Genomic DNA, 22,756 nt, shown 5'->3' on the forward strand with positions numbered 1-22,756 from the left:
TGCTTACGCTGTCAGTCCTCTGCAGGAAGGAGACAAAGTCTGCAGTGTTGCTTTGATTCTTCATAGAATGATAGAATCATTTGAGTTGGAAGGGACTGTTAAAGGTTATCTAGTCCAACTCCCCTCCAATGAACAGGGACATCTGCAGCTCAATCAGGTTGCTCAGAGCCCCATCCAGCCTGACCTTGAATGTCTCCAGGGACGGAGATCCACCACCTCTCTGGGCAGAATGATATGCAAGATATTCAAGAATCACATCCCTGTTATCATAGAGTACTATCTTCTAGAATGAAGATGTTTTTTAACTGTATTACGAAAAACGTTGCAGAGGAAACTAAAACTTTGACATCTTTTGTCATCATGAAACCCTGTGAACTTTTTTGGAAAACATTTTTAACAGTATGCAAGTTTTATATCCTGGGATATATGTGTATCTCACAGGACTAGAAAAATCTGTTTTGCATTTTCATATGGTATTTTATTATTTTTGAGCAGAAAGAAAGCTCATTTATAAAATGAAGCTGTTCTTACGGTATGACACCAAATATGTATACGTAAGTGTATTTGTGAGGTGTCAAAAAAGAACGTTTATTTTCTCTGTGGAGGAAAAAGCAGGGATAACTTCGATGCTTTAAGTGGAATCTTGCAGTTATCAGAGCAGATCAAGAGGTTGGTGTCATCACCAGGAATAATGGAAATTCAATTATAAAATACAAAACTAAAAGAGACTAATAACTCAGCAGTCTTAAAAGCAGTGATGGAAACGATAAATCCAGTAACTGTTGCACTCTTTCACTGACAGAATGATTAAATTTTGAGAAGACAGTACTGAGATCATTTATCGAGCACAGACTGCAGCAGAAACAGACTTTGAAACTAAATCTAATCCATAAATTACAAAATTTCCATATTTTCATGTATATAACCTGCAGATTATCTAATGGGGAAATAAATAGTCAGCCACACACCAATCACCTTGCCTGTGATTGTCACTGCCTACTGCTCTTTCCTCTGTATTTTCCTGTGTTAAGTGCAGACTGAGACATCTATGAATTTATTTCAAGGGCTGCCAGTTTTCAAAAGTTGCAGGTTATAAGCTTGAAAATATGGTACCTTCTGCTGAGTCCTGAAATACAAGGGATAAGTGCAGATTTGCTAAGGAAACAGCTACTTACTTCTTTCATTGAGCAATGAAAGGAACCAGAAAAAGTAAAGAATTTTATGGGAACTAATAGGAGCATAGACAGACAGTGCAGTGGGGAAGGGGCCAGGGTTACTAGAGTGATTTATCAATGCTCATCTCCTGCAAACACAGGAAAAACGGCATGTGATATGCTCACCTGATCCTAACATACATTCTCCGCTTAACACTTCAGAAAAGCAAAGCAAAGAAAAAGAACAACAGAAGTCAGTAAAGGAAAGTGGTCAAGAATTCTTCCAAAATTACTGGATAGTTTCCTTTCATGTGGCAGAACTACCACTTGGTATAACTGAGCCTAATATTTTAAACATAAGTACATATATTCACACAGTTATTACACTTTTGTATACACACACACACACACACATATACACACGTATTAAGCTGAAAACACAATCTGTGTATGACTGAAGTGTTGGTTTTAACCTGCATGGCAGTTCTGACTAAAGACTGGGAATTCCACATGCAAAAAAGCTTCAGGAATTGAAAGGAGAAGGAAAAAAAAGAAAAAAAAGAAGTGGAAGAATAGCAAAGAAGAATGCTTCTATCTAAGTACAATCTTAAGTGGCACTATTAGGATTCTCCCATTTGGACAAGACCTGCTAAGTCTAATCTGCACCATATGCACACAGTACTGACTGCTATGACAAATGAGCTCCTCTTTCACTGATTCTTTTCATCACTAAGTTTTCTGTCAATCATGAAAAATCTTCAATGATTTTCACTCTACATTTACATTTAAAGTTAAGGAGCAAGTTATGTAATAAAAGGACTGTTTCTAGCATCATCCCGTTTTCAACACAGTATTCCCCAGATGTTTCAGATCAAGACCAACACTGTGACTTTACATGCTTCATGATATCAGAATTACCACCATCTTTTACACCTTGCTCATTTGTGGATCACTTTGCCAAAACTCCACTCTCTGGAACACTTCTAAAACACAGTAGTGCACCTTCTTCCCCCAAGACGAGTCTGTATGCTGTGTAAAAAACTCCTCTTGACAAGAAAAAAAAATCACCTGCCCTACTTGACATCTTATTCAGAATAGCACATTATTCAGGTCTCTTCCTTGGATTCCTTTTTGTCTGGTAAAAACAGTCAAAAACCATTTTGTGACAATTTGTCCCATGGTTATCAGTCTTTAGTTTCTTGTGTTTGTATTTTACGTTCTCATTGTTTCTGAACCTGTCGCCCATTTCGTCTTGTTGTGGGGTTTGTTTTTTTGTTTTGTTTTGTTTTGGTTGCATTTAACTTTACAGTAGCCTACTTGTGTCATCCTGTCAAATGAGATTAAGCTATGCTTTTTCAGCTATGCATATAAAAAACTAACCCGGTTTTCATGTTGTTTCTGTGTCTCGTACCCCAGATGAAATTGTGACATCTTATACTGAAGCAAGTGTTGCTATTTATACAGTCTTTTAAAACCAGACCAACAGACACATAGATATACATGGCAAATAGTCTTTGATACTAGATGAAAATTAGCTTTATAATGGTTGATGTAGAAAACAATTTATAATTTATTTATACCACAGAATAGAATCTTTTTGAATGGTTTAGTTTGGAAGGGACCATAAAAACAACCTGGTTCCAACCCTACTGCAGGAACACTTGCCCCTACATCAGGCTGCCCAGAGCCACATCCACTCTGACCCTGAGTACCTTCAGTGACTGGACTTCCACAGCTTCTGCAGGCAACTTCTGTTCTACTGTTCCAGTGCCTCATCCCTCTCCAAGTAAAAAAAAAAAATCATAATATCTAAACTATATCTACTCTCTAGCTTAAAGTGAATACTTGTCCTGTCACTATATTTCTCTGAAAATGAATGCATCTTTCCTATAGGTACCCTTAAGGTACTGGAGGGCTTCAAGGAGGTCCTCCCCAGAGCCTTCTCTTCTCCAAGCTGAACACACCAAGTTCCTTCAGCCTCTCTTCATAAAAGAGGTGCTCCATCTCTCTGAGAAACTTCATGACTTCCTCTGGACCCACTCCTACAGCTCCATATCTTGTGCTGGGTGCCCCAGGCCTGAATGCAGTACTCCAGATGGGGCCTCACAAAGGCAGAACAGAGGGGGACAGTCACCTCTCTTGCCCTGTTGGCCACGCTTCTCTTGATGAAGCCAAACTTACAGTTGCCTTTCCAGGCTGCAAGTGCACACTGTGGGCTCATGTCCAGCTTTCTGTCCATAAGAGCCTCAAGTCCTTCTCTGCAGGACTAAATCCGTTTTTCACCCAGTCTCTACTGATGTCTGGGACTGCCCCTACCCAAGTGTAGCTCCTTGGACTTGCTGAACCCCATTTGTTTCACGTAGGCCCATTTCTTAAGCTTCGCCAAGTTGCTTTGGCTAGCATCTTTTCCTTCTGTCATATCAACTGCACCCTCATCTTAGTGTCACCAGCAAATCTGCTGAGGCTGCACTCAATCCCACTGTCTGTGTCATTAATGAAGATAGCAAATAATACCAGTCCCAGTGCAGACCTCTGAGGAACACTCCTCATTACTGATCTCCACCTGGACATAGAGCAGTTGACTGCAACTCTCTGGATGTGGGTATCCAGCCAATTATTTATTCAGCAAGTAGTCCACCCTTCAAATCCATCTCTCTCCAACATAGAGACAAGGATGTTGTACGGGAGTAGCGTAACTATTTACCAGTGAAAAATGGCAGCATCTATTTCTCTGAGAGAACAGTATTACAAGATGATGTAAGATATTCCAGAATAACAAATCACTCCTAAGCAGCAATTACGTAAGACAATTCATAATATAAAGAATTACGTCTTAGGTACTTGAATGGTACTACACACCCTGAATTTGCAGATGCTTCCAAACGCAAATGACTGTTCACACTACAAAGTAACAGAGTCAAAAAATACATCACAGTGTGTCTTAATTTACTTACCAGGCAGATGTACTCTGAAAAGACATCAGGGGTGGGCTTAAAGCATCTCCTTTTAGAGTATGTACTGTCTGTGATGTCTGAGGCTGTGGCTGAGGCTGAGTTTGAGGCTGTGTCTCTGGCTGAGGCTGAGTCTGTACTTGGCTTGGGTCCTGAGCAGAACTAATCCATCGGCTCTGTCCTTGTGTCATCCACTTTCCCTGGATTCCCCACCGTGCTAGGTAAAATTTGCAAATATCATAGTTCATTGAAGAGTAATATAAAAGGTCCAGTACCAGCAAGATCACCACAAAAAAACCATAGATCCACACCCCTAGGAGTGCGCTGTAGTTGCTGTGAAAGAAAAGAAGGGAAAACAAGTCAGGTAATACATCAGTAACCATCACTGTATTAAAAGTTACTTGTTTCGTTAATTATGTTGGTATAATACACAGAAAACAAAAATTTTCTTTTAAAGTACATAATTAAAAATTATAAATACTGTGTGACATGGGAGGCTTTTAAAAATGAAGACTCTCTTGCAAACGTTTGGATTTCTCTCTCATCTGGGCACATATACCAATGTATAAATGTGGTCTATGATTAACTCCAGTGCTTTAAATGAGGCCACACATGAACAGTTGACGATGTTACATGTGATAAAGAAGAGCAATGAGAGTGAATGTCCACCTCTTTTGGCCTAGGACCACTCCTCTGCCACTGTGTGCAGCCCAGTTCCCTGGAGTCTCTGCCCAGGCTGAGGGATAGGGCTGCCACTTCTCCATTCACTAATTCAGCCATTAGCAAAACTGAGCATACATTCCAGAGTTGCAGACAGGCTGCTCCAGCCAAGGAGCACTCATGTAGAACAGACACAGGCGGCCAAGGCCCCTTCCTGCTCTCTGCCTGGCAGAGACATAAGGTCACCAGTACAGGCATACACACAGCTCTCTCTAGGCTCATGAACACACACACATTTGCAATCCTTCTAGCACCTGGTATGGATCCTCTGTCCATCTAGCACTCCCCCAGACCCCACAGGTACTGGCATGGCCTTTCTGTCTGCCTAGCACTCCTCCGCCCAGATCCTTGTGAACTGCCCAGCACAGCTCTTCAGTCTGCCTGGCACCCCTCCCCACATCCTGAGCCCCACACGGCCTCCATGGGCGTCCTGCTTACTGGCTGGTCCAGCCTGAAGTTTTCTGGTGAATATATACTACCCTTTCCCCTGCACACCCCCTTGGGTTTGCAGAGCTCTGTGGCACACTCCCAGTTCAGGCCCCGTTGGATCACAGTTGTATCAGCTGCAAGGTTCATACTTCCTAGGAGCAGTGCCTGTAGCTCATTAGCCTGCCAATGTGTGTGACTGGAAGATTTGTTTCTTGTGATGCTTCCCACCTTAAAAGTCACCTATCAATCAGATAACTCTACTGGAATAAACATTCCTACACTCTTAACTGCTCTCATAAGTTAGTGTGACTGACCAGATTTGGTGCTCATCACTGCTTCCTTATTATCTTCTGTTTCATTAGAAGAGGTCCTTGACCAGATACCCTGAAGAGAGCAGACATTCTCTTTCTACATACTGTTACAGAGAGGTCCTATGTTTTATTCTGCAAATTCCCTCTCCCAGAGAGTAACCCCTCTGGAAGCAACAAGGCATTTATATAGAATCATAGAATCACAGTGTTGGAAAGGACCTACAAGATCATCTAGTGCAACTGTCCTCCCATCACCATTGCTACCACAAGCTACTAAACCATATCTCGTAGCTCCTCATCCAGACACCTCTTGAACGCTGCCAGGGATGGCGACTCCACCACCTCCCTGGGCGGCCATTCCAGTGCCTGACGACTCTCTGAGAGAAGTTTTTTTTTATGTCTAATCTAAATCTCCTCTGGCACAACTTGTGGCCATTTCCTCGGGTCCTGTTTGTTGCCTGGGAGAAGAGGCTAAAGCCCTCCTCATCACAGCCTCCCTTCAGGAAGTTGTAGAGTGCAATGAGGTCTACTCTGAGCCTCCTCTTTTCCAGACTAAACAATCCCATCTCCGTCAGCCTCTCCTCATAAGACTTGTGCTCCAGGCCCCTCACCAGTTTCATTGCCCTTCTCCGGACACATATGAGTGAGGATAGCCATATGAAAATATGTTGTAATCACTGACCCTGAGGAGGTATCTACTACTGAAAACAGTCACTGCTGACATGCATTACAAACCTCCAGTCTTAAAAGTTGCTTATTGTGCTTGGACTTGCCTTCAATGTTACGACTAATTATTGTTGGATGCAGCAGATGCTATTATAGGTATAGTCTTTCAAGTGCAACTGCTAGTTTGCTGATAGTAAAATTAAGAGGGAAAAATACTGACAAGATCTCATCATATTATGCATTCAATAGGAAGAAAAATTATTACTACATTTGTATGTACATGTTGGTGTAGCTGTAGGGTGTATATGGGTAAAGGCAGTAAAAATTATCAGCTGCTGGCATGGTACACAGAGATTTACAGCTGAGACAGATGAGTAAATGTATTAAAAAAAAAGGAGAAAAGAAAGAAAAGAGATTGAGAACTGGGAGATCAAACGGGAAAAAATGCTAAAGCTCTGCAGTTGACGCAATACTAAAAGAAAACGACGACTATCAGGTGTAAGTGCAGTCTGGATTGGAAACTCTGTGAGTAAGGAAGATGAGGTGAGAGCAGAGAAGGAAAGAAACAATAAGAATGAATTTGTTAGGTGTACAGGAAAGAACACTGATCTAAACCTAAGATCTTATGTGGAAATAGGTGGAGGGACTATGAACATGAACAAGTTGAAGAGATACTAATAAAAGATGTCATTAGGAAGACAGTCATGGGGGAAAATGATCTCAGAGTAATAGTACTATGTAAGTACTTCCATCTGTTTGGACCTGAACTTACATGAAGAAAATCTAACACCAGCTCAACCATGCTCGTTCATAGACACTTGGGGAAACTGTGAGAGAATTGCAGTTTATCAGAGCATTGATCAAACCTGAAGTGCTTTGTGAAGAAAAAAGGCTGGGATCATGTATTGTAGACACAAGAAGATATTTTGACAGTTAAAAAAAAATGTCCCAAACTCTTTCAAACATAAAACATTTCAAGCTCCTGCTTTGAACATTCACTTCTGTTTAAACTTTTGTATGGCTCTTTCATTTTATACTTCAAAAAAAAAAAAAAAAAAAAAAAGAGTATTTGAAGCAATAAATCATATGAGAAATCAGAATTTTAATTTCTGTTGCTGCCTGTGAGCACATAATGACACTGATTCCCCTCCCCAGTGAATGCTCTTTCTACGAAACTGATAAACATGCGTAGATTAAATGAGATTCCATAGCAAACAATTGTGAGTAAGGAGAGGAAGGTTGGGGCTGTTAATGGCCCCTTCCATGTAACTGCAGGATTATGCTAGCCTAGCATTTCAAACTTTTCAGTAAATTCCTGGAAGGATTGGAAGTAGACAAAGCACAGTGCTTCTGAGAGCCCTTAACTCAAAAGTCAGAAAGAAATCCACTGTGGCAAATCCTGTCCTTCTGCACCATTATTGCCAACAGGGTATGTGTTACGAAGATGTGAGCTGTGCTTGATCCTCAGGAAGAGTGGAAATATTAGAAAACATGTTATTTTTGTTTGGGCAGCAGTTTGAGAGGGAGGAACATTTCTTCTGGTTACCTCAGAAGAATTCGTTGCTATTTCGGGCATTTAGTTTTACCCATCAGAATTTTAGTTAGTGAAAATTAGAGTTATTTTGAGTGTTCCAATTTAAAGCAACAATTTATTAATCATGCCATATACGAATTCTCCATCTGTTCCTTCTAAATAACATCTGTTCCTCACAAGTACAGAAATGAAAGAGTGACTTATTTAACTTAACAGACAGTGAGACAGCATCACTACCAAAGGAGCCTTGTGAAAGATCACAAGCAAAACTAATAGAGTGGTGCGCTTCGTACACAGACAGAGATGCTGTATTTTGATACACTTTGTTTCTCAAACCATTAAGTTGGTAGAAAATACTAATTTTGCTGATATTCACTAAGTGTATTAAAAATTAAAACTTCCCTACAAATGGAGAAGATACCTTAATTAGATAATAGACAACCTTAATTCTGTACTACTGAATGACAGTAGGGCCAGAGACAGGGCAAAGAACTGGAAATCAGAGCACTTGAGACTCGCTCGCATTTCATTGAGCTGAATGATTTAATTTTAAAAGTTTCACCCTGCAATTTGATTTTTCTGTACTTTTGTGCAGAAGTTTCATTTTAATCAAAAATAAGTCTGAATGGATTCCAAATCTGTCAAGATTCCAATTATTGGAGTTTGCTCCTTCACCGGGACAGTCAAGTCTAATTGGCTGCTTTGGTATGGTTGTGTCTCCTTCTCCCCCTCTCTGGATGAAAAACCTGTCTTCACCTCCTAATTCTCCCATCCTCCTGGTAGGTGATTCGGGAGCTTTGCTTTTAGCTTCAATACAAGGCTTAGCACTGTAATGCTGGAAGTAACTTTCAAGGCCATCCTTGGAAGCCCAGCCCTCTGCTGTCACAGGCCCACAAAAAGAGCAACAGAATATAGAGTAAAGTTTCATAATCATTCCCTCCTAGCTTGTACGTGAAACAGAATAGTTAATGGGTCTACTACAAAAGCTTAGCAGCTCTTTATTTCAAGGCACTTCGGCTTTTACAGAAATTGAATGGATAAATGCTATAGAATTGATGCAGAGCCTACTTATGTAAAGATTTGCTCTGGCTTCAAGAAGCCTTGAATTGGGCTCTCTGAGGAAAATACTTTTTTTACCCGTCTCATCCAATTCTGTGTACAAAATCCTACACAGATTTCTCTGACACCCCTACAAAGAAGTGAAAATAGACAGATTACGTCATTATTTTTACCCATGCAATTCCTTTCATCTAATTTATTAACTTTTTGATAGAGATGGCAAGCAGGTTTTGGACTAAGCTCTTTTTTAGAAGAGTTTGTTGTTGTTGTTTTTTATATGCTGCACACGAACAGAAAATAATTCATTAAGGAATTCATGCTTAAAAAAACTCAACAAATCAAAACAATTGTGAACAGAATTCTACAGCTGCAGTATAAATGTGGGCAGATGGTAATGGAAAATGCTTCTTTCCCTGTTCTAGTTAAAAAGGACTGTTACTTGCAGTAGTAACACGTTTTAAGTGTTGCCCCAAGGAAATGCAAGCTTACCTCCTTGCAAATTCTTGGGTACTTATATTACTGAGGAAACCTCGGTACTTTTTACATGCACACTAAGGTGGAAAATACCTAAAGATGTTTGTCCTGTCTTCTATTTTCCTGAAGAATACACTGCTGCAGTACCTAAGAGGTCTTCCCAGCTAAATTACATCTTTTTGGAACAGTTGGTGGTGGAAATGAAAATTTTATGTATTTATTTAGCCTTGCTTTCTTGTAAAGATTTTCTGGGAGATATTTAACCAAATGCCAGCTCTGCAGGGGACATGCTGCACATGGAAAAAGATACTGCTATTCTGTTCTCACATTGCTTTTGGTGCAGTGTTGTAGTGTGCTGTGCTAAAGCCATTCAACTCTGAAAAACTGGAATAAAAGATAAGAAAAAACACAGATGCATTACAGACTGCCATAATGCTGTTCCAGTGTCAGATCAAGGACTCCTAACACAGTACTGCTGCTGATTCCCATCAGAACATGCATAATAGAAAATCTGAGAGAGGACAAATACGAGACTCGGGTTAATACCATTTTTAAAGAATAATCAGATAACTTATTAAACAAAGTGTTATGGAAAAAATTTCGGATGGCAGAATCTTTTTTGTCTGTTAGACATCACTGGCATTCCTATATCTAATACTACATGAATTGCTAACATTTAAAGATATTATAAACTGATCAGTCTGTGTGATTGCAAAGATATAGACCAGTATTCTGCACTTAGCAAAGCACAGATATGTTTAGTTATGGAAATTAAAGTAATGTAAATAAACCCACTCTCATTACACTGTACGACTATAGAAGACAAATGTGGTTTTTCAGCTATGTCACCACAAAGGAATTACATATGACTTCATTAATTTTTCCCCTCAATTGCCTGATAAAACAAGAGATATGTTTTGATGATCACAAGAATGGCAAAGGGTAAAAATAAACCAAATATTAATAATACTGAATCACTCTTCCCTGAAAACTGTAATCTGTTTTTTTTCAGTTCATTGCTACTCCCATATGCTAAATCATTCTCTCCAGCCACAGTACAGTAGGTTTCACCACAATTTTTTTTTTTCAGTGGTGTGTGAAATTAGATCTAAACAAATAGCTGACTTTGTAACAGTATAGTGAATCCTGGATGTATTAGAATCCAAATAAAGTTAAATTACATACGTTAAATAAAGTCTGAGTGTGTTAAGATGTTTATTACAATGACCTAAGTGCAGGCATCTAGGCTTCCTCTGCAGCACACTGTAATCATAAGAAAGTCTTCTACCGATCTCAGTGAACTCAGGATGAGGAGATCTCTCTCTGTCTCTTTACACTGGAGGATTATTAGTAGAGAGTTAGCTTCTCTTCCTTTTCCTGGCCCTGATGGATTTATCAGAAGTAATATTTCAGAAAGTTACAAAAAGGGAATACTGGCTTCACTCGTGCACTTCACTAAACTACATCTCCAAAAGCCCTTTATTGTATTTAACCTGTTCCCACACACCTTTGCTTTGCACCTTTGATCAGTGCACAGCTAACATCCACAAGAAATTCTGTACTGAAGGCATATATAAGTTATGCACTCTGCAGGTGATTCTCAATGACTCTTACCAACAAACACTACAGAGATAGCCTTTTCTTCATCACAGCTGCATGAAGTGACTTTTAAAGAAGTGACTGCTAGATTAAAACTAAAATAATGCTTACACTAGGCGCAAAGTATTTTAATTAAAACAAGATCCCATAGCCCATACCATACCAAATAATCTGCTTTCCCATTGACGAACTGCTCACACATCACTGCCCTGAAATAGAAAGAACTCTGTGGGTGCCTGCATGTGTGTGTACATGCACACGTGAACGGACGTGCAAACAACAAGGCAGGTGGCAGAGGAATGTTCTACATCCCCGGGGGATACTTTGCAAGTATCACTCTTTTACACTACATACACCACAGGCTCCTTTATTCTAGGTGGTTGTTGCTAACACCTTTTAAGTTATAGTATGCAATTCCTACACCTATACAAGATTCAAACATCAGAAGGCAGAGCTGTAGGAGAGGTGTTAAGGAAGACAACACTGAGTTGGATGCTGCTTGCTGCAGTTAAAAGCTAAAGGAGCCAACATCAGTATTCCAGCTCTGCACCTTGTCCCATATGGATGAATGACAACAAGCTGACCAAGGTTTGCACCAGAAAACAAAACACTGAAATCCCTGCAGTAACCAAAAATCAATAGGCTGCAATTCCAGTTGTCTTTAATCTGCCCCCTTCTTGCCCTGGAGGGCCTGGATACCAGAATAAAATGTCAGGGGAAAGCAGAGAGATCAGAATTTGACTGTGGGAGTTTACATCAGCTGAAAGTGGCTGCACCACAAGAAATCACAGTGGATTAGTGTGGCCAGAATATCAAATACTAATACAAGACAGATCACAATTGAGTATTTTGCTATCATAAATAAGTAATCAGTAACAAACATCTGCTTGCCACAGATTAGTTTCTTATGAAAGAAACGAAACAAAATAAACCCAACAAAACAAAACCAACTGATATTTTAACTAAGGATAGGTCCCACAACGACATGGAAGTATTTCAGGTAACAGGCAAGGAGACCACACAGTGTTGGTGTATAAGCAAATGCATTCTATTCCCCACGGTCAGAGATTACAAGAGATTTACATGTGAAATATCAGATTCAATACAGGGTTGACATGGAAAAAGTCAGCTCCTTCCCTCTTCCCCCATGGATGTGGTTTTGAGGGTTATTTTTACAGATGTACATTTAAATATAGTTCAGATAAGACTAAAGCTGGGGAGAGATTGTTCATTTGTAACTTTTATATATATCTTCATATCTCTTGTATTTATATGCAGCTTTTACTTACATACTGTCCAAACAATGTTTATAGTATGCACCGAAGCAATGAAAGCAAAGCTAAAATACCATTTCCTTTAAGAGTTCTGTAATAGCAAAAACCTTTCAGCAGTGTTTCTCTGTGTGTGATTATTTTAATTGCTCCCATCATTAAGTACACCTCAGACTACATTACCAGACCAGGAACAGTTTGGTGAAGAGCACTTAAAACTCATGTACTTACTTATGCATATATCCATCTGCATTCCCTGTTAAATTCATCTGCATAACAGTCTGAAATTCTGTCTCATTGCAGCAGTATTTAAATACTGTGTTGTTATGGTGACAGCAAAAGATGTAAGATTTATTGTCAGAAAGACGGGGGCAGTGAAAACCAAAGTGGTAGCGTCCTTTGTAGTCTGTATATGGCTCGCAGACCCGAAAATGTGCGGACAACACTGTAAAACAAAGAACAACATTAGCACAGTGAGTCATTTCTGTCATCTGTGTGCTATGAACTATAGTTTTTCCTTGGCTAAGCTTAAGCAACTGTTCCTTGATTTCTTGAAAATGTTAATATTTCAGAACTCTCAACATTATAACATTTTATACTAAAAACCATAGCATTTAGAATTTGTTGGGTTTTTTTTGACTTCTACTACTGCTGTGATTCTGGTACCTGCCATTTATTTGAAGGGGAGAGAAGAACTGCCTTACACACCAAGAAACACGGACGTATTTAGGAAAACATTTTCATAGTGCGCATATAGATATCCACAAAGACCCAACAATGTTCATGTTTGATGTTCCAGCAATGACTCCATGAAAACAAAAAGCTGATGTAAAAATTGCAACATATGTTTGAAGATGCTTGATCTACGGGCACTATTACTGATAGAAATCTCTCTTCCACTGTGAAGGTAGTTCTTCAATAAGGATTATTCTGTCAGATATAGGAAGTACAAAACTGTTTAACAGATCTCAACAACTTTGAATTTGCAATGAGACAGAACTAATAGAAATACAGCTACTCCTGGGAATTCTTACAGGTCTTCTTTATTAAATTCTCATGTAAAGTGTTTATTACACATCTGAGAACATTTTTTCCATTTTCACAATGATTTTACCATCACTTTTCCTGAACAAGACATAAAAGGAAGGCCATTTACACCCTTTGAATGCAGGTGACTGCAGTAGTGACTGGCACATTGTGGTTACAGCTACATGGTAAGACTGCAGGTAGCCTACTGGTTACCAGCAGCTCTGAACTGGAAGCCATGCTATCACCTCAGTTTCCCTGAACTAACCAAGTGTGCAGAGGGGCAGCAAGGAAAGACCTTCCAACATAGTTGTTAATCACCTACATGGGAATTCTTTGTACATCTGAAAAGTCCTGTACAAGGAAAGCTCTATATACTGCCACCATTCTAACTGATTCATTTTTGTGGAAGGCCCTGTAGTATTAATGGCTATGTGTACCATAGGGTGCCCAAAGCTTCTATTCTAAAGAGAACAAAATGTAGAAGTCAAGAATCCGAATGCACAATTGGCAGTGAAATGCTTTTACTCTGATTAGAGAACAGAGGCACAGAAATGCTGTGGGCAGCTGTGCTTTGTGAGGTTACACAAACTGAAGATGCTCACTTTAGGCTGGCAGAATTAACTCTTCTAACTTGACGTATGATTTTCATATCTGTTTATCAGTACATGAGGATACCTATAATGACTTGCATAGATTGAGCTTAACTATACAGCATCTCTCCACACACGTTTCCTGTTGACTGGAAATCATGTCTTCTCATTATTATTTTCAAGTTTCTCACACACTTTTACTGTGGGCCTAGTCAAATTTTAATGATCATTGCAGTGGAAATGACTTCTTTATTTATGTGTACAGAGGGAGTATAGAACAAAGCATTAAACTGAGGAGAAAACAAGGTCACGTACTCCCTTCTGAATGAAGGAGAACCACTCTAAACATTTTACAGTTTGAAATATGTATTTTTTCTAATGGCTAAACTAAGGACTAAAAAAATTGCACGTGGATCTCACGAAATCCGTGCAGGAATTCATTTGCATCCTCTCATGCCAAGTTTAGTTTTTCATTTACCTGAAACACAGTCCTTCTTGGTAATAGGACGTGTGGCTAGAATGCAAACTTAGGTTTTGTAACCACGAATTTCTTGAGGAAAAAAAAAAAAAAAAACAAACACCAAACCAGATAGATGAGGGCCTCCAAGGACAATCAAAAGTGTATAAAGCCTGATTCACCCTCTATGAAAGTTCCTATCACCATTTGTCTCTATTTCTACTGATGGAAGATCTTATGGCAGTTATCCTCCTAAAACAGACCTCAGCTCCATTCCTAAAATTAGTTGAGATGAACCTAAGCTCTAGTATTAATATAGCACAGTATTCAGAGAAGTAAGTAACCTCAGATATGGATTGGTAGGATAATGCAACTATTATGCATGTTATGTACACACACACACCTGTCATTATTACTTTAACAACAGAGAAAATCGCTTCACAGACAATGTCATTTGGGATCTGAAGAGCTTGAGGAATGCTGTGATTTCCAAAGGAATACAGATACATGTATTTGTTTGAACAAGTGCTAACTTCTCTCTCCCCTTGCCCCAATACCTTAATTAACATAGCAGTAAAATGTAGGTGTTCCATGATTGATCCTGATTTGAAAAATCACAATGGCTGAGGTTGGAAAGAAGGTTGCCTGGCCCAACCCCTGCTCAGGCAGGGCCACCAGAGAGCTGGTGCTCAAGCTGATGTCTAGGCAGCTTTTGAAGATCTCCAAAGAGGAGGCTCCACAACCTCTCCAGGCAATCTGTGCCAGAGCTCTGTCAACGGCATAGGATGAAATTGCTTCCTGGTGCTTCCTGGGAGCCTCCTGTATTCTAGCCCACTGCCTCTAGTCCTGGCACCAGGCAGCCCTGAAAATAGCCTGGCTCTGTCCTCTTTGCATATTCAGGTATTTATATGCATTAATGAGATTCCCCTGAGACTTCTTTTCTCTAGGCTAAACAGTCTCTCAGCATTTCCTGATATGAGAGATTCTCCAGAAACTTCTTCATCTTAATAGACTTTTGTTGGTTTCTTCTCATTATCTCTGTCTCTTTCTTGTACAGGGGAGTCCAGAGCTGAATACAGTACTCTTGATGTGGCCTCAGCAGTGCTGAGGGCAAGGATCATCTTCATCAACCTGCTGGCAGTACTTTGCAACCCAAGATACTATTACTTATCTTTACTGCAATGGCACTCTGCTGTTTTCATTTTCAATTTGATGCCCACCACCAGGATCCCCAGGTCCTTTTCTGCCAAGTTGCTTTCCAGCTGGGCAGTCCCAGCATGCACATGTGCATGTTCCTGCCTAGTGACAAGACCTTCATTTTCTCCTGTCAAACCACACAAGGTACCTGTCAGCCCAATTCTCCAGCTTGTCCAGGTCCCTCTGGAAGACAGCATGAACTTCTGGCCTCTCAGTCACTCCCTCCACTTCTGCATCATCAATAAACACTCTTTTCCATCATCATTTTAGTTTTAACTACGCACATTAATTTTGATTTTTTTTAAAGCTGAGACCTATGACATGGAAGAAATTCATAAACCAGAGTATTTAACTAATGACTTGATTTCTAAAAAGACCTGAAGCTTGATTCAATTACTCAAATACAAAAGTCTCGTGCCAGTTAAGATTTCCCCAGTCTGTCCTGTCTGCTCTCCAGCTTTCAGAGGAGGAGGTTCAGGTCTCATAGCTCCAGTGCATACATGGATGATCTAGAGCAAGTCAAATGGCATTAAATTAACATGGTTAAGCTCTTGTAAAGCGCTCTAGGCATTCTGTAAATGTTTGATACCAGCTTGCGGGATGCATTACACGCACTCTAATGCATACAGTTCTACTAATCATTGTTACTAGGAAAGAAGCATCCATGTCTAATGTCAACAAACAGAAAGAACATTGACCTCATTTCTGGCAGTCGTACAAATCAGTATATCAAGGTAACGCCTGCTTGGTGTTTTACTGTAAATCTCTTTACAATCAGGGAGCTTTCGTCTAAGTCACGTTTCTGGGCCTAGTAAATCTGAGTGAAGTGGTAGCCTTCATGGAGTAGCCTTGCACTTCAATAGTGACATTTATCCATAGCATTTTTATTCACAGTAGTGAGCTGAAGAGTATCTATTTAATCATTCTCTGGCTGCTTCAGATGCTTCAAATGAAGATATACCTGCATTATAGAATAAGCTGTACAAAAAATGTTCTTTTAAGGTATATACAAAGGCTACTTCAAAAGTAATGCCTCCTGTTTTTCAGTATTGGCTAATGATGTTAGAGGCAATGTTGGCAGTGTGGCTGCAGAAGTTGAACCTTCCCACCAATATTCCATTACATTTTGTTGCTGTGTGACAGATGGCAGCGGATGGACAACGTGACTAAATGGCATCTGTAAGGGAAGTGCAGAGGAAGCAAAGGTGTGTCATCTAATTCCTCCATGTGAAAAAAAATGGCACCCATTGACATTCACTGACATTTGGAGATAAAACAGTGGCTGTGAGCACAGTGAGGAGGTGGGTGGTGCATTTTAGCAGTGGCAACAGTGACAGTGGGTCTCCTCTGCTGGTACAGATTTTTGCAAACGCGGCACACAGGTTCTTGTTCATCACTGATGAAAATGCACAACTAATCATGGTGATTATTTTGAAAAACAGCATTTTGTAGCTGAGATTTTGCTCTATTCAATAGTCTTATTGTGCTCTTTGTATCTGTTACAATTTCCACAGAAGTAAATCGGAGGCATTACTTTCAGAGCAACCTACATACGTATCTCATTTTACCTTCATTTATCATGCTTACTTGATAAATAATTAATGTTATGACATATACATGTAAAATGTAGGCATCGTTTTTTTGGTACGATGCCTTTGTCCTTTAAAAGTGTTAGATTACTACAGCTACATAGTAATTTTTGCAGTGTTTAGTTTGTTGTTAGATTGTTGTTTCAAATTTGGGACATTTTAAGAGAAAATGCTAGTACTAACTTTGAAAATAATAGGATAGCAAAACTACTAGATTTCATATATAATTCCTACAGCTTATCTTGGGTAAATTACAGCCAGGTTAAGCTACTGTGAGAGAGCAACAGCCCTGTGAAGTTAGGCCTGAATTATATATGGCTCTAGTGCATGTCATTAGAACTGAAACTCATTCTTTGTTTCATAAGCAATGGAATACTTCCATGTTTCTGAAACTATCCAGTGCTGAGGGAGAAACTGCATTGTGAGAATGCATTAGAAGGCTCCCGGACTTTGGAAGGTTTAGATTACTCCTCGTTGCAAAGTAGTTCACTTATCAGCACATGTGAAATGTTCTCTGATCCCTAGACAGGTTCTTTGACCATTTTTGAAGGAAAATTAAACACAGCTGACTTTGGGGATGAAAACGTGGGGAAGGGTGACTACAGAGAGGAGGCAGAATAGAAGATAACATTGGGTCAGAGCGTGAGTTAAGCTTCTAATAAAATGTATTCCCAAACAAACCCTTAAATAGTAAAATGTGTGCTGGCAATTAAAATAAATAGATAAGAAAAAGCATGAAGTGATGTTTGAGTTGTGGCCTGAATTTGCAAGTCACTGCGTGGTGGGTTAACCCTGGTTGGCAGCTATCATCACAAAGTCGCTCATGAACTCCTCCTCCCAGTGAGCAGGGGAAAAAATTAGAAGGGCAAAGTGAGAAAATTTGTGGGTTGAGATAAAGGCAGTTTAATTTGTGAAGAAGAACAGAAGAAAAAAATAGGTGACATGAAGGCAATCATGCACCACCAGTGGAAAGATGTCTAGTCCATTCCCCAAGCAATGGCAATCATTGGGGAAAAAAAAAAGACAACAACAAACTCCTGCCCCAGTTTAAGGCTGGGCATGGCACCATCTGCTCTTGAATATCACTTTGTTCAGTGTGGTTCAGGGGGTCCAACTGTACAGCCCCAGTGAGAAACAGAAAATGCCTTGATGCTGTGTAAGCAGCGTCCAGCAACAGCTGTAGCATTGGTGTGTTATCAATGCTGTTTTGGTCACCTGTCTAAAACACAGCACCACAGAAGATGCTGGAAAGAAAAATAATCCCATCCAGCCAAATCCAGTATGCCGTGAAAAAGCATTACACAGTTTACAATAAATCAATCATTTCACTTGCTGTATTTGCTTATTGGATCTCTGATTCCTAGAGCAAACTAAAGTATAATGTTTTACAAAGTATTTTTTCTGAAAATAACTTAAATCCTGAGCATGAAAGAGCCTTATCTCTACAGCAATACTTAGGATAAAAGTAATGTAACTGAATGGCTGTGGGTTGTCTGTTGCAAAGATGGCAGCTGTTTCTGGAGTGGATTTGCATGTGCAAATTCTCATCCTGTTTTGGAAAAGCATTACTGAACAGGTTGATGATGTAGATGCTCCTATCTCTGTTCCCACTAATTTCCAGAGTATAGTCTGTCATGCTTCAAATGACTGATTTGAACTCATCTTAAAATTTATCCAGTCTACCATAAAAAGTAAACAGCCAGTGTACATCAAGCTGCTACTTCCCTACCTGTTCATGGTTAAACTGTGCAATGCTGATTTTTTTCTCATTTAGTTACATAATTTTTCAAGTACCAAAGTTTTCAGAATGGCTGATCATTATAAGCTTTCTAGATAAATCCATACAAATATTCACATATTTACATTTTACTTAGCACAACATCAATTATTTGAGAGTCTCTGACAATTTTGCTATGTAAATATTCATATTATAATTGAAAGGATAATTACTGTAACATGCAAATAATGTCAAATTTTGCTTGCTAGTATAAGCTTTGATGCCACCCCCGATGTCTTTCAATCCATTACATGAATTTAACTGTCAATATTCCTGTAGAGTAAAAATAGGCATTACAGTGGCCTGAAAGGATATTCTTATGGTATGACTGCATGCTGCTTCTCTCTCTATTAGGCACTCCCTATTCAGTTAGTACAGTTAATAAACGTCCATGTATTCTGAAATTGTATATCATTGTGATATCACTGAAACAGAATCAGTCTGAAGTTTCAGTATGCCCAATTTGATTTTATCATTTTTTTTTTCTTCATGTAGCCACAGTCTATTTCTCCCTTCTCTGGGAACATTTTGCCCATGTTGGGAAATTAAATCTCCTTTCTATATATTTTATTATATATTTCTATTATAACTACTTCTGCATGCATCAGGACAGGTTAGGAGATGACCTGCTGGAGATGAGCTCTGTGGAGAAGGACATGCGGGGTCCTTTTGGACAACAGGTTGGCCGTGAGCCAGCAGTGTGCTCTTATGGCCAAGAAGGACAACGGCATCTTGGGGTACATTAAAAAGAGTGTGGCCAGCAGGTCAAGGGAGGTGATCCTCCCTCTCTACTCTGCCCTGGTGAGGCTATGTTTAGACTACTGTGTCCAGTTCTGGGTTTTCCAGTTCAAAAGAGACAGGGATCTCCTAGAAGCAGTTCAGCAGAGGGTCACAAAGATGATAAAGCTCTTGGAGCATCTTCCATATGAGGAAAGGCTGAGTAACCTGGGTCTGTTCAGCGTGGGGAAAAGAAGACTGAGATTGGATCTGATAAATGTTTATAAATATCTAAAAGGAGATGGGAGGCAAATGGATGAGGCCAGACTCTTCTTGTTGATGTGTAGTTATGGGACAAGGAGCAACAGCCTAAAACTTGAACGTAGGAAGTTCCATACTAACATGAGGAAAAACTTCTTTACAGTAAGGGTGATGCAGGAGCACTGGAAAAGGTTGCCCAGAGAGGTTGTGGAGTCTTCTTCAAAGAAGATATTGAAGATCTGTCTGGACGGCTACCTGTGTGACCTATTGTAGGGTACCTGCTTTAGCAGGGAGGTTGGATGTGTTGATCTCTTGAGGTCCCTTCCAACCTCTGTGATTCTGAGATTCTGACCATACAGCTCAAGCTGCCGAATTTTATCCTCATCCTTAGCCACCACCACAGTACCGGATCTACTGTCACTGTTTCCTTTTCCGACAAAAAGGAGTTTTGGCCCTGAGTGCAGCTGTTCTGGGAACTTGCCTGTTACTTCTGCCCTTTCCTTCTGCCTGCAGAGCCAATTACAGTTACGCTTCCAATTGCTGAGTGCAGTTTGCAACCTTGCGTATAGATTTGAGAACTAAGGTGGCATGTATTTGTACGTCAAAGATTGGAAGCAAGACACAATCTTACAGATGGAAATCTGAAAATCTAGTTAACTCAAGAAGTTTTGCCTTTAGATTTTCATTTCAGCTCAGTTTAAGAATGCTGTTTGTATAATTTCAGTGAGAGTAGCAGTCTCTTTTTTCCCCATCACTCTCAGTGCACGAAGCCACTAGTTTTCCTTTATGGAAGCTGATCCTAGGCAAAAAAAAAAAAAAAAAAAAAAAAAAAAAAAAAAAAAAAAGTACACTCATGCTGGCTACAAAATAGTAAATAATAAATTTTATCATTTTATCCTTTCATCCATGTCCCATGAAAGGTCATTTAGCAATGGCTTAACCCTAATCCGACAGATGTCAGTAGTAAAATTCCCCAATGAGTGAAACTAAGCTAGCATGAAAGACTTGCAGTGACTCCAAATCTGCACTCCACACACTGACATTAGTAGGTAAATCGTGTAAGAACTAAAGGTCATATATAACTAGTTTGAAATAAAAAACTGTATTTCAGAGGCACTAAGTTTTGTCTCCTAAGAGAAAAATATGTCAGGCCACTGGCTTTTTGCTTGTGCTTGAGTTAACAGGTGTTTATGTAGCAGCAGATGACTACTACTGTTTGCACGCATAATGCTATCATCCATTCTACTGGAACACAGGTATATTTAAATTATCTTGAGGAAAATGATTGGAAAAGTGGAGTCTTAGGTGGTTTCTAGTGGAAGTCCCCTGAAATGAGCAGTAAAAGTATGAAAACATAATAAAAATCAAAAGAAGAGACCGGAACAACTTAGCGATGTTTGATCAGTGGGATATAATCACTGAAGTCTTGAATAACTCACTTTTCTTTTACACCAGGGAAATAGCTTTCTGAAATGACTTTAACCCGAAAGAAGACAAAGAAGTTGCTGTAACCCCCCATGCCTGATTCTTGTGCACAGGGGGTGGGTAGTTAGATAACTAGGGATGCAGAGCTATACATAGGGATAACGATAAAAAGACTCCACAAGAAAATAACATTTTAAGATTACACCAAGAAGTAGTTTAGCTGATAATAGTGTAACATTTTCCACAAAAGGAGTGTCAGTTATAGCTGAATAATGATCTATCATTAGTAAGAATCAACCTAAATACTTGCAAACAAGCATCAGTACTGTGGGCAAGAAAATCCACACATCAAATAACTGATGGGGATGTAACACTGCATATTACAAGCATCACACATACGCAATAACATGACAACTCTTACTGAAGCACAAAGATATCTGAAGATATATAATCCCTGGTAAAGTTTTAAGTATGGTGATTATGGATGTGGTGCAGTACAAGGGAATATAGAGCAATGATGGAAAAAATATCAACCACATTTTCAGTTAAAAAGCACTTCAGGAATGGAGGGCAAAAGAGATCTTACTCAGAGTTAAAAATTCCTAAGACCAAATCTATTTGGCCTGTGAATATTCACCCCTCCTTTTTGTTGTTTAAACATTCATCTATCATTACAAAAAAAAAAAAAAAAATCCACCTCTTCAATGTTACAGATAACTTCTGAAGAACAAATGCCACTAGCAATCATAGCACTCAACTAATTCTCAATATAACAGCTAACAGATTGCTGCAAAATCTGTGTGCTAGTACCAAATATCTAGGGCAGATCTAGTGAGTATCTACAGAAAGAAACATATATTCCCTCCTGGTTCAGTCAGTTCTTCAGATTCGGGAAAATAATGATACTTGCATACTATGATGTCATGCATTTGTCTTTAAGTATGTGTGTGTGTGTGTATACATATATATGTGTATGTAATGTAAGTTACATCATATCTAACTTGTACTCATTTCAAATACAGTTAAAGTTCCATGTTCAATCTTTCACATGCCCACGTGTCTTTGTGTACACATATAAAAACATACATTTGGTACCCAACTTGCTTTTTTTCAAATAGACAGTCATTCAGCAAAATGGTTGGATTTTATGGTGGTGCAGATTTTTATTTTATTTTTTCTTTCAAGCGAGCTGAAAAACTACTATAGCAAAACAGTGTCTTTTTCTGTTAAACTATGTCAGTGCCCCACCACCTCTTCTTTCTTAAGCTGAATTTTCAATTGCATTTCACATTCCAGCTTTAGTTGTTAGATGCAAAGATGCTTTACTTGTTATTCAATTCACAATTCATTTGAACATTTTGGTTTTGTAGGAATTCAGTAGCAAATTGCAACACTTTTTTCCTCATGACATTGATAGATAAATTCAAGATATGAAAGGTAGTTACCTGCTGACAAGAGTAATGAAAGCAGAACCATCAGCACATTCAAGGACTGTTGACCACAACTTGTCATTGTTGGCTTTCATTGGTCCATTAGAGAATCACCT

The 22,756-nt window shown here is 39.2% G+C and overlaps 1 protein-coding gene across 10 annotated transcripts in view; it reads right to left on the minus strand.

The window, feature by feature from the left end:
• KIAA1644 (protein shisa-like-1) overlaps window positions 1–22,756 on the minus strand; it is an 82,203-nt gene that overhangs the window by 22,411 nt on the left and 37,036 nt on the right. For all 10 annotated transcript variants that reach the window (XR_003071364.3, XR_003071356.3, XR_003071359.3 and 7 more), the window contains 3 exons: window positions 22,656–22,754; window positions 12,400–12,613; window positions 4,109–4,438 (listed from right to left, as the gene is read on the minus strand). Coding sequence is in view for 2 of the 10 variants with exons in the window: in XM_015291144.4 (XP_015146630.1) it covers window positions 4,109–4,438; window positions 12,400–12,613; window positions 22,656–22,722 (611 nt within the window). In the remaining 8 variants the exon portion in view is untranslated. The remainder of the gene's footprint in view (window positions 1–4,108; window positions 4,439–12,399; window positions 12,614–22,655; window positions 22,755–22,756) is intronic.

Source organism: Gallus gallus, chromosome 1 (assembly GCF_016699485.2).
Source record: "Gallus gallus isolate bGalGal1 chromosome 1, bGalGal1.mat.broiler.GRCg7b, whole genome shotgun sequence".
Lineage (NCBI taxonomy): Eukaryota > Metazoa > Chordata > Aves > Galliformes > Phasianidae > Gallus > Gallus gallus.